The sequence below is a fragment of the Protopterus annectens genome, chromosome 13.part0 (assembly GCF_019279795.1).
Source record: "Protopterus annectens isolate FY-2018-M chromosome 13.part0, PAN1.0, whole genome shotgun sequence".
Taxonomy (NCBI): Eukaryota; Metazoa; Chordata; order Ceratodontiformes; family Protopteridae; genus Protopterus; species Protopterus annectens.
Window position 1 is genome coordinate 886,110,203 of NC_056747.1, and position 12,546 is coordinate 886,122,748.

General features: G+C 44.3%; 1 protein-coding gene across 2 annotated transcripts in view; it reads right to left on the reverse strand.

Moving 5' to 3' along the window:
- Positions 1 to 12,546, reverse strand: part of LOC122787746 — a 963,913-nt gene that overhangs the window by 185,651 nt on the left and 765,716 nt on the right. For both annotated transcript variants that reach the window (XM_044054634.1, XM_044054635.1), the window contains one exon: positions 10,163 to 10,228. In XM_044054634.1, the coding sequence (XP_043910569.1) occupies positions 10,163 to 10,228 (66 nt within the window). The remainder of the gene's footprint in view (positions 1 to 10,162; positions 10,229 to 12,546) is intronic.

Sequence of the window (12,546 nt, forward strand, 5' to 3'; positions counted from 1 at the left end):
CTGTGCTGTGTCAGTAGAAGTGGGCATAGAGGTAGGGGCCATGGTTTCGTACGTGACATGCTCCTTAGCAGTGGGTACCAGTGCTGTCTTGGCCAGTCCAGAGCTATCCGAATCACTTTTGGCTGCTCTGTCCTGATCTTCAGTAACACCTTGGTCATTAATGGGATAGGAGGAAATGCATACACTGTCAGATTTCTCCAGCTGAAAGAGAGGGTGTCCACTTTCCACGCTTGTGGGTGGTATGTCCTTGAGCAGAATTTCTTCAGTTGATGATTGTGGGGGGATGCAAATAGATCTATGTCCGGGCTCCCCCAAGATTGTGTTATCTGTTGGAAAATGTCTGGGTGCAGCATCCATTCGTGCGCATCCATGATATTTCTGCTTAAGCTGTCCGCCAGTGTGTTGTCCTTCCCTGGCACAAACTGAGCTTGTAGCTGTATATTGAGTTTCAAGGAAAGATCCCATAGATTCATTGCCAGTCTGCAAAGAGGGTAAGAATGGGTACCTCCTTGCTTGTTTATGTACCACATAACCGTGGTGTTGTCTGTCCTTATTAGTAGATGGCCTTGATGCAGAAAGAGTTTGAAGGCCTCGACTGCATGTATCACTGCTAGCATTTCTTTTTGATTTATGTGCATGCGTAGCTCCTTTCGTGACCACTGTCCTTGGATACCTCTGCCCTCCATGTGTGCTCCCCAACCTAGGTCTGAAGCGTCTGTTGTAATAGTTTGGGAGATTTTTGGCTTTGTGAAGGGTAACCCTCTGTTGGACTGGCTGGCCTGAGCCCACCACAGAAATTCCTTGTGAAGGCATGGAATGAGTGGGATTAAAGTTTCCAAACTGTGACTGTGCTGAGTCCATAAACTCCTTAGGTACCACTGTAGCTTTCTCATATGTAGCCTTGCTTGTGGAATCAAAAGAATACAGGATGCCATGTAACCCAGGGCCTGCAGGATTTTCCTTGCAGTCAGCTGAGTTTGTCTTGTCAGATTCTTGAAGTAATCCGGTAGCTGACTTTGTTTTTCTTCTGTGAGATAAGCCATTTGGGTGGTTGTATCTAGATCCGCACCCAGAAAGGTTATTCTTTGGGATGGAACAAGTCTTGATTTGTGCATGTTGACTGTATATCCCAAGGCCTGTAGAAGATTGATGGCATAATTTAAGTCCTTTATCAAAGTTTGTTGGTTGTCCGCTTGTATAAGGCAGTCGTCCAGATATGGGTAGATTTGAATCCCCTGGTGTCTGCAGTGTGCTATTACTGATGCCAGGCTTTTCGTGAATACTCTGGGTGCAGTAGATAAGCCAAAGGGCAATGCTGAGAATTGATAATGCTCTGACCCTGCAAGAAATCTGAGGTATCTTCTGCAACTTTGTCTGATAGGGACATGCAGGTATGCCTCCTTGAGGTCTAGAGTAACCAGCCATGACCCCTTGCCCAGCATGGGAAGGAGCTGCTGTAGAGTCAGCATTTTGAATTTTGGCACAATGAGATAAGTATTCAGTACAGACAAGTCAAGAATTGGTCTCCATTGATGCTCTTTTCTTGGAACAAGGAATAGCCTGGAGTAAAATCCTTGGCCTTGTTCTGAAATAGGAACTTTTTCTATGGCTTTCATTTGTAGTAAGTTTGAGATTTGTTTCAAAGCCTCTGCCCTTTGATTTGGTGGCAGACCTGGCATGCCTTTTCTTTTTGGCAATGTGTGAAAATGGAACCTGTATCCATTGTCTATTATTTGGAGTGTCCATTTGTCTCTTGTAATGTTGTGCCATTTTTTTGAGAATAAAGAACGCTTTCCGCCTAAAGGTGCTTCTAATTGAGCCCTGGTTGGCGGAGTCCAAGCAAAGTCATTGAGTTTGCCTTGTGCAGCAGTTGCAGGTCCTGAACTGCCTGTCTGGATTGGAGGTTGCCATTGACGGCCTCTGTAGGAGCCCCTAGCTTGCCCTCTACCTCTGGCACGCCTGTTCCTGCCCCTTTGAAATCTTTCTGTGTCCGGAAAGGACCAATTCTTGGAAGGCAAGTTTCTGCTGAATCTAGGCGGTTGGACTTGAAGAAAATCCTTAACTGTTTGCACAGATTTTGCCTTTTCCTCAAATTTCTTTAGGACGTCTTGAGCAGTGGAACCAAATAACTTTTGCTTTTCCAGTGGAGCATCCAAAAGCTTAGCTTTAACTTGGTCTGGCAGAGATTGTTCCTTCAGCCAAGCATGCCTACGTATGACAACACCTGTCATTGCTGACCTACATGAAGCTTCCAATGCATCATAACCACACTGCAAGAAGTGGTTGCTAACCTGCTGGGAGTTATGTACCAGATCCTGAAGGGATTTACGGTCAAGGGGTTCAGTAGAAGACAATTTCTTATGCATTTCTTCTAACAAATACTCTTGATACTGTATCATGTGAAATTGACAATTTAATGCCCTCATAGCAAGAGTGGCAGAAGTATACACTTTTTTACCCCATCTCTCTAATGTCCTGGACTCCTTTGCAGAGGGGAGTGGGTTCTTAGTAGTAACAGCTGCAACCCCTTTAGGGCCCTGTGAAATAGTTTCAGGGTCAGCAGAGTGGGCCTTATAAAGAAAATTGTGTGTGTCCGGGACCCTGTAATACCTATCGGACTTAGGGGCCGGAGGCAGAGTGTCAGGGGTCATACTAGAGTCAGAATATACATCATCAATGACATTTAAAACAGGAGGAATAGCCAAAGGTCTATGCTGAGGTAAATGAAGAAAAGTTCTTAGTCTTTTCCTGGAATCAGAATATTCCTGGCCCTACCATTTGAAATGCTCTGTCATAGTGTGAAGGGTCTCCCCAAAGGAAAGCTCTTCAGGAATAGATTCCTCTGCATCCGAATCCTCATAGGCCGAATAAGCCTCCTCCTGGTAGTCTGAGTGATCCGAGCCAACAGAGGCCTCCTCTGAGGAAAGGGGATCAGGGGGATCCACCCTGGGCCTTTTGTCTAGAGGGGGTTGGGAGCCCCTGTCCGGATGAGGCTGAGAGCCCCTAATTAAGGAGAAAAGGTCCTCTGCTAAAGTTAGAATCTGTGAACTAGAAGAGGGTCCCTGAAAAATAACTCTGGGAGGCATGGCTTTAGTGTGTTTTGCAGCTTTAGCCCTGGTGAAGGCCTTAATAGACATGGATGCAGGAGGCCTGGCTGCACCACGTGCTGGAGTAGCTTTGTCTAAAGGTATGGTGTCGGAAGATTCCAATACACCAGTTTCGGAAGGCAATTCTGTCACCGACTCGGTAGGAGCCTCCGGGGCCGAGGCTGTCGGTTGTATTATTTCAGGGTTCGGAAGTTCCAAGGACTCTGTATCAGCCGAGACCGAGGCACTCGCGGTAGGCCTAGCCACGGTTTCAGCCGAAACCGCGGCCCGCGTGTGTCGGTCCTTGTCTTTCCGTTTCTTAATTAAATGTGATGTTGGGGTTTCCGACGGCATTTTGTATGAAAAACTATCCCCAAAAAACTCTTCTGCGAACTCCGACCGACGTCTAAGAGTGCGTCGGTTGAAGGAAGCGCAGGCTGAGCAGCCCGAGACGTCGTGGTCTGGGCCTAAGCAGGGGAGACAATAAGAGTGGAAATCCTTATGAGGTATTTGTTTCCCACAAGTTAAACAATTATTAACTTTTTCTGACATCGGCTGAGGCAAGAAAGAGTCCCCAACGGGGTACTTCGCTTTTGAAGTCTTCTGATAGCGAATTTACAGGAGCTGGCCGACTGACACTTGCGAACTGCTTCTGCTTCGGGCACCACGCGGCAAGAAAGACTGAGGAAGATGGCGTCAGCTGACGCTTTTATACCCCAGGCACTGTGACGTCGGGGTGGGGGCGACATCAGCCGACGCCGGACCCAGACTTTGGAATCCGGCCGACCAAAGGGCTGCCTGAGGCAGGACAACCCATATGTGATGACTGCAGATGCATCCTTGAAGGACATCCTTCAGTTACCAGCAAATACACCACATAGGTAGTATAGTGTAGAAAGGTATAGAAAAGTTCCAGCTAAGAAAGAGGGGATAGCGGGTGGGTAACCTGGACTGCAGCAGTAAAGACACTTAACATCTACATTTATGGTAGGTACAAAACTGTACTATGTTCATAGTGTTTCACTGCTGCAGTCATTACACTTGGGTTGAATCCCAAAGCTGAGTTAGGGTGGCTGGTTCTATAGAGGATTTGGGGTGGCTATGAGGCCCTGCAGCACTGCAGTGGCAAAGCCAGCTCTGGATCTAGAATAAAGAGGCAAGTAATAATGCCTGGTAAAGGTGTGCACTCAACTCCAAGTTGCAGCTTCCAAGATATCTTTGGTAGGTACTCCTTTAAGGTAGGCAGTTGAAGTGGCTGTTGCCCTGGTGGAATGTGGCCTAATGTTACTAGGTACAGGTTTGCCATGCTGTGTGTAGCAGAACCGGATACAGTGTCCTATCCACTTTGAAATGGTCTGCTTTGAAATGGCCTTTCCTTGTGATCCTGCAGCATATGCTACAAACAATTGCTCAGCTTTTCTGAAAGCTTTTGTTTTGTCCAAGTAGAATCGTAATTGTCTGTGTATGTCCAAGGAATGCAGAAGTCTCTCCCCTTTATTCTGGGGAGTTGGATAAAAAGTTGGCAAGTGAATAGTTCGGTTAAGAGCCACACTGGATACCACCTTAGGCATAAATGAAGGGTTTGTTCTTAAAGAAACCCTGTCTTGGTGAAAAATGATGAAAGGCTCCACTGCCATTAGTGCCTGTAACTCTGAGACTCTTTGTGCTGAGGTTATTGCCAGAAGCAGAGCAGTTTTCCATGATACATATTTTAATTCTGCTGAATTGGCTGGCTCAAAAGGAGGTAAAGTTAGTTTTTCCAAGACAAAATTGAGGTCTCAAGTTGGTGTTGGTGCTCTCCGGGGCGGTCTTATGTTTTTAGCCCCTCTGAGGTACTGTTTTAGCAATGGATGAGAGAAAATAGGAGGATCTGTGTTGTAATGAGCCGAGGTGGCAGAGGCGTGGATCTTAATGGATGAAAAAGATGGTCCTTTGTCCAGCATCTCAGTTAAGTATTGCAAAATCTGAGGAATATTTGGGACAAGAGGGTCAAAGCTATGAGCCTGGTTCCAGGCACATAATCTCCTCCACTTTTCTGAATAAGATTTCCTGGTGCTAGGCCTCGTGGCCTCCAAAATGACATCCATAACAGCTTTAGAGAGATGTCTGCTTGACTAAAGGATCTGCCATGCAGCCAGGTTTAAGGTTTTGAGCTGACTGTGCAGGATCTGGTTGTTTTGTTGAGTCAGACGGTGTGGAGTTTGAGGTAAAATCCATGGTGGGCCTTGAGCTAAGTTCTTTAAGATTGGGTACCAGTACTGGCATGGCCAGTCTGGGGCAATCAGGATCATCTGTGGTTCTTCTTGTCTGGCTTTTAGGAGTACCTTTGAAAGGAGAGGCAGTGGTGGGAAGGCATAAACTTTTAGGCTTTTCCAGCTGAACGAGAGAGCATCCACTTTCCATGCCTGTGTGTGATATGTCCTTGTGCAGAATTTTTGTAGTTGGCAATTCAGTGGGGAGGCAAAAAGATCCATGTCTGGGCACCCCCATTTTTGCGTTATCATGCTGAAAACTTGTGGATTTAATTTCCACTCGTGAGGATCCATGATGTTTCTGCTTAAGTCGTCTGTCAGAGTATTTTTCTTTCCTGGCAGGAATTGTGTTTGTAGATGAACTTGATAGGTTAGAGCTGTGTTCCACAAGGTCATGGCTTGTCTGCATAGGAGATAAGAATGAGCGCCCCCTTGCTTGTTTAATTACCACATAACTGTGGTGTTGTCCGTCTTCAATAATAGTCGTCCTGGATGCAGAAGGTCCTTGAACGCTGTAAGGGCATTTTGTACAGCCAACATCTCTTTTTGATTGATGTGAAGATGCATTTGATCTGCGGTCCACTTGCCCTGAATACATTTTCCTAACATGTGTGCTCCCCAGGCATAATCCGAAGCATCTGTTGTTAATGTCTGCCTGGCTGTGGGATGAGTGAAAGGCTGTCCCTTGTTGAGGTGACATGCCTGTGCCCACCATCGAAACTTCTGTTGCAGGCAGGGAATTAGTGGTATTACTGCTTCCAAACTGTAAAAGTGTTGAATCCAAACACTTTTTAGGTACCATTGTAATTTCCTCATATGCAGTCTGGCATATGGAATTAGTAGAATGCAAGATGCCATGAATCCCAAGGCCTGCAGAATTTTTCTTGCAGGGAGTTGGGTTTTTGTTGCCATCAATTGAAAGTACCAAGTCAGTTGTCCTTGTTTGTCTGGCGTGAGATAAGCCATCTGGGCCGTTGTATTTAAGCTGGCACCCAGGAATATTATCTCTTGTGAGGGCACTAGTTTCGACTTCTTTTCGTTTACTGTGTACCCTAGGCAAATTTGCAACCTTTTTACAAAAGCCAGATGCTTTAGAAGAATGTCCTTGCTCTCTGCTTGAATAAGGCAGTCGTCCAGGTATGGATACATTTGAATTCCTTTTTCTCTGCAAAATGCAATTACTGGTGCCAGGCACTTTCTGAAGACCCTGGGCGCAGCAGACAAGCCAAAGGGCAGTGCAGAGAATTGGTAATGCATTGAACCAGCTATGAATTTGAGGTATCTTCTGCAATTTTGTCTGATAGGGACATGCAGGTATGCCTCTTTGAGGTCCAAAGTAACAAGCCAAACCTTCTTGCCCAGCATGGGAAGAAGCTGCTGTAGTGTCAACATTTTGAATTTCGGAACATCCAGGTAAGTATTTAGAGTAGAAAGGTCTAGTATGGGTCTCCAGGCTTTGTCCTTTCTGGGGACCAGGAACAGTCTTGAGTAAAATCCTTATCCTTGTTCCTGTTGTGGCAATTTTTGAATAGCTCTCATGTCCATGAGGGCTGTAATTTTTTTTGTGCCTCTGCCCATTGATTTTGTGGCAGGTCTGGGTTTTAGCCTTGGTAGAGTGTGAAAGTGGAACCTGTAACCTTGAGACACAATATTCAGAACCCATTTGTCTTGGGTGATTATATGCCAATTTTGAGAAAAAAGTGCTAGTTTTCCCCCTAGGGGAGCTGCCAAAAGGTAAGTGCTTGGCATTCGAAGGGGGAAGTCATTGGGACTGTTTCCTGTAAGGTTGTGATCTGCCTCTTGAGCGTCTGTATCTGCCTCTGTGGTCTGTCTGACACTGAAAAGGACCAATTCTTTGAAGGCCAATTTCTGCTAAATCGAGGTGGCTGTGCCTGTAAGAAATCCTTCACTGTTTGCATAGATTTTGCCTTATCCTCCATTTTCTTTAATACCTCTTCTGCCTTAACATCAAATAAAATATCCTGCTGTAAAGGAGCATCCAATAATTTAGCCTTAACATGATCAAGTAAACATTGTTCTTTTAACCATGCATGCCTTCGAATCACAGATCCTGTAACTGCTGCTCCAGAAGAAGCCTCTAATGAATCAAAACCACATTGCAGAGTATGTTTTCCCACTTGCTCAGCTGCATGCAATAAATCCTGCATCTCCTTATAGTCAGGATGTTCTGAACTTGCAATCATTTTCTGTTTTAACAGACATTAAATGCTGTTGGTATTTAAGCATGTGAAACTGGCAATTTAAAGCTCTCACAGCTAAAGTTGCAGAGGTGTAAACTTTCTTCCCCCATCTGCCTAATGCTCTAGAATCCCTGCCAGAGGGAACAGGATTTTTAGCCGTAGAAGCCTTTACCCATTTGGGACCCTGGGAAATAGTTTCTGGGTCAGCAACAGGGTTTTATAAAGAAATTTGTGGCAGTCAGGGACTCTGTAGTACCTGTCTGGCGTGACTGGAGCAGGGGGCAAAGAATCCGGGTTTAAACTGGATTCAGAAAACACATCATCCAGAATATCTAACACTGGCGAAACAGCAAGGGGCCTGTGCTGAGGCAATAAAAGGAAGTCTCTGAGCCTTTTCTTGGATTCTGAGTAATCCTGGCCCTCCCAATGGAAATGCTCCCTCATGGTATGTGAAGTTTCCCCAAAAGAATAATCCTCAGGAGGAAAGGCTGAAGAAATTGATTCTTCAGCATCAGAGTCCTCATAGGGGGGTAAAGAGTATCCCTGGTCTGAAGAGGAACCAGAAGAGATGGAAACCTGGTCAGAGGAGTCACAGTCTGTATCCTGCCTAGGCCTTTTATCAGGAGGGGGGTGGGTACCCCTGATCAGAGTAATTAAGTCTTCGGCCATTTTGAGCATCTGTTTTTTAGGCATGGAAGCCTGTCCAGTTGAATGCTGTACTTGCTTATTTGTCTTTAATGGAGTTTTAGCTTTGGTTGTAGTTTTTATGGTAAGCTGTGAAAATCTGAAAACACCCTCAGAAGCTGATGCCTGCTCAGCGGCTCCGGACCCATCTGAAGGGTTAGTTTCCGTAGGCCCAACACCTTGAGTATCCAGAGGCCTAGACATCTCCACGTGGGAGTCGGAGGCGGCCTGTGGCTCTGAGGTAGCGGGTGTCAGGGGCTGCGAAAGCACCTCACTGAGAGCCGGCGACTGGCCTAGAAGAGGTTTCATCGTCAGTTTTGGGCCTCGGATGCCTGTCCTTATCCTTGTCTTTGCGTTTTTTGTGCATTCCGGTCATCAGTTGTTCCGACGGCATGGTATAATTAAACCTTCGGCCAAAGTAATGCCAAGCAAAATCAAACAGACGTTTAATAGTGCGTTTGTTAAATCTAGCACAAAACCAACAACTAGTGACGTCGTGATCTGGGCCTAGGCATGGAATACAGTAAGAATGAAAATCCTTATGAGGTATTTGCTTCCCACACGAAATACAATTATTAACTTTTACTGACATCGGTCTGAGGCAAGAAAAAGTTTCCCCAACGGGGTACTTAGCTTTATTGAAGACTTTGGTTCTGAAATTCGAATTGAAAATCTCAGGAGTCGGCCGACCGGCACTTGCAAACTGCTTTTGCTTCGGGCACCGCACAGCAAGAAAGACTGAAGAAAATGGCGTTGGCTGCATCTTATATACCCCTGGCACACTGACGTCAGGGAAGAAGCGACAGCAACCGACGCCGGACTAAGACTCTGGAACTCTGGCCGACTGCGGGACCACCTGACGGCAGGATAACTCAAGTGTAATGACTGTAGCAGTGAAACACGATAAACATCTGGCAAATACTCGTGCCTGACTCTGGTGACATTAGCAAACATAACCCATTCACCTAGGCCTAATTTTTTAAACCATCAAGTGGCTAGCCTTGAACTGGTCCACAGTCCAATCCACATACTCCTATCTAGGGCATACTAGTTGATCCCTACAATGGTTGGTCTATACAACTCTTCTAATAAGCACCACCTATAGTCACAGTGCTGCTGCTGCCCCCCACATCTCCATTCTTAGGAAAGTTTTGAGGTGGAAACACCCATCATGTTTTATTTCGGGGAGGAACCCCCACAGACATACAAGGAGAATATTCAAACTTCAAAGACTGTCCCGAGGTCAGGACCAAAGACTTAAACCATTATGCCAATACTACATTCACACAGCTGCATAATTTCCTTTGTCATATGGCTTCTGCTGCTCTGCCTCTACTCAGTCCCTTATGGATTCCAATTCAATGGAATTTTTTAGCTCATTCGCTCTTTCATCACTGTTAAGTTATAATGTGGATGTGTAAAAGACAGGATGGGGTATTGCCAAATTTATACCTCGGCGTTCGTGAAAATCTAGTGCCAATCATTAGTGGACCGGAGTTCCGCTGTGGCAACCCCTAACAGGGAAAAGCCGAAAGACAAACAACAACAACAACAACAACTTTCTTTACAGAGATTCCTGAAAGCCTACCTATACGACAGTACATCCTTTCAAACTCATTTTAATTTCAGGTATTATTTCACCGCAACAATTTGTTTTGGAATTATTTTGATATCCTTTTACAGGTCTGACTAACTATTTACCAGAGTAAAAATGTTTGCTACATAGGTTGATATGTATTTGTATCACATAACAGGCAATTACACTCAAAACTCTGAATGGCTTAAATTTCTGCTTCCAACAGCTCAGTTCAGGCATACATAATCCTGTGCAAACTTAGCAAATATTACTCAATCATTAAGTAGTCACTATTATATTACACAGAAAAAAAATAGTCCATCATTAAAACTACAGAATTAAAAAAAAAAAAACTCCACATACCTCATCTCCCATTATATTCCATAACTGTATTAAAGGCAAACCACTGGAGCTCTCATAATTTGTAACCTGAAATAAAAAGTTAAAAACGTCACTGCAAAATTACTAGCCTTCTAAACGCCATTTGATAAAAATGCAGCAAGAGTTCAAATGACTTTTCACACCTTACCTTGAAGTACACTTCTTAAATAAAAAGAAATACGACAATCACTGAAAATACAGTTCAGTGAGGCCACTCACCTTGAAGTAAGATCTTTAAGACAAACATTTTGTGGAACTTTCTAGTGTGGCTTTGTCTGAAAAGCAACTCACTTACTGTGCTCTGTGATGTAGGCAGCAAACACACAGCTTTAATTAATGCTTATACAGTATATGGTTATAGTACTACAGCCAATACTACATAAGGAAACAAACCTATTTTAAAAAAATAAAATCTACATTTTTAACAGTGCTGCCTAATTATATGTGGGACACCAAACAAAATTCAAGAACTGATCCCTGAAACATCTTTGCAAGCACTGCCAATGGTTTCACTGGATGTAAAATTTAAAGAAATGCTACAGATGAATTCTAAACTTGATGAGTTCACAAAGAAGTCTGCTGAAAAGAGAGCAAAAGGTTGACTAACTTAACAGAATACAGACTCAAAACACTCTAGAAGAATTCTGAAGAACTGAAGATCAACTCAGCAACAATGGAAGCTTATGAAGAGGGTCTGAATGAACGACCGATGATCATGGATCACTCAAGCCTAAAGAATGAATTTAAGGTTTGCCGAAGTAATAGAAATAATGTAGGGGTTCAACTATGCTAAATCTTCTACTGAATCAGACTGGAAGTTTAACAGATATGGACTGAATGAACACACTTACTACTTTGTACCAGAGGGTGATAAGCAGTAAATAACTACAGTAAAACTACTTAAACAATATGAAACCTGCAGCATGAAAGAAAATATCAGGGCTCCCTTGGTGACTCTAGTTGGGGTGTTGCAAGTTGGAAAGGCTTGTGTTTTGCATGCAGGATAACTGTTACTACAAGGAAAAAAAGATGTGCAAGTTACTGCAAGCCATAACATTTCTGACTTAAGCTCAAGTTTGAGCAATTGTACATATTAAAGTACTTTATCAAGCTGCTATCAAAAACATTTTAATGCAAAAGAAAGCATTTTTTCTCTCCCATGGAAGTCCAAATTAAATTCTTCACAGTTCTACAAAAAATTAACCAAAGGATCTGCTCTGAGCTAAAACAGAATGGCATTAAATATACTGATCCAAAGGATATTGCCAATATCCTGGCAGATCGATTCAGTGCCAACTTCACCCCCCTCTCACCCCCTAAATGGCCCATCCCAATACCGGAAGATTGCCAAATTCCAGTAATAACGGCCACACAGGTACAAAACGCACTCGCTAAAGCCAAGAATACAGCATCCATTGGACCAGATGACATCCCGGGCTGTGTACTACATGAACTACAATATGAACTGGCACCTCACCTAAGTGTCATGTTTAATCATAGCCTCACCTAAGGTTTCGTGCCCACTGAGTGGTGCAGAGCTACAGTTATCCCAATCCACAAGGGGGATCCACCTTGGATCCCGGAAACTACCGTCCCATCAGTCTGACAAGCCTTATCTGCAAGGCCATGGAGCGTATTATCATGGAACTTATAAACAAAGACATTGGCAACCTTCAAACACTGGACCCCACCCAGTTTGGGTTTGTGAAGGGCCGATCCTGTCTCCTGAACCTGACTGACTTCTTTGAATCAGTCTCCAGAGCCATGGACAAGGGTAAGATGGTCCACACAGCCTATCTAGACCTTGCCAAGGCCTTTGATACCATCCCCCACTCTGGAATCATAGATAAACTTACTAAGTTGGGCATTAATCCCTATGTCACCCAATGGGTTGCTAAATAGCTTACTGATAGAACCCACACTGTAAAAGTAGCCGACTCCAAATCCAGCTCCAGACAAGTGACAAGTGGAGTACCTCAGGGTTCAGTCCTGGGGCCGCGCTTGTTTGGCATCTACTTCTCTGAAGTACAGGTCAACACTAAGGGACTCTGGCTAACAAAGTTTGCAGATGACTGCAAACTGGGAGCCATTATTGAATCCCAAATGATGTGGATACTCTACAAAAGGGCCTTACAGAAACAGATGCTTGGTGCCAGAGCCATGGGCTCAAGCTCAATGCCAAGAAATGTATTGTTATCCCTTTGGGAAAAACATGTATCCATGAATTACCATATAGGTGGCAGTACACTAAACACAGAAAGTGTGATAAGAGACTTAGGGACACAGGTGGACAATGGTCTCACCTTCGATAACCACATCGCCACAACAGTCAGGAAATCCTTCTATGTGGCACACCTCATCACGAA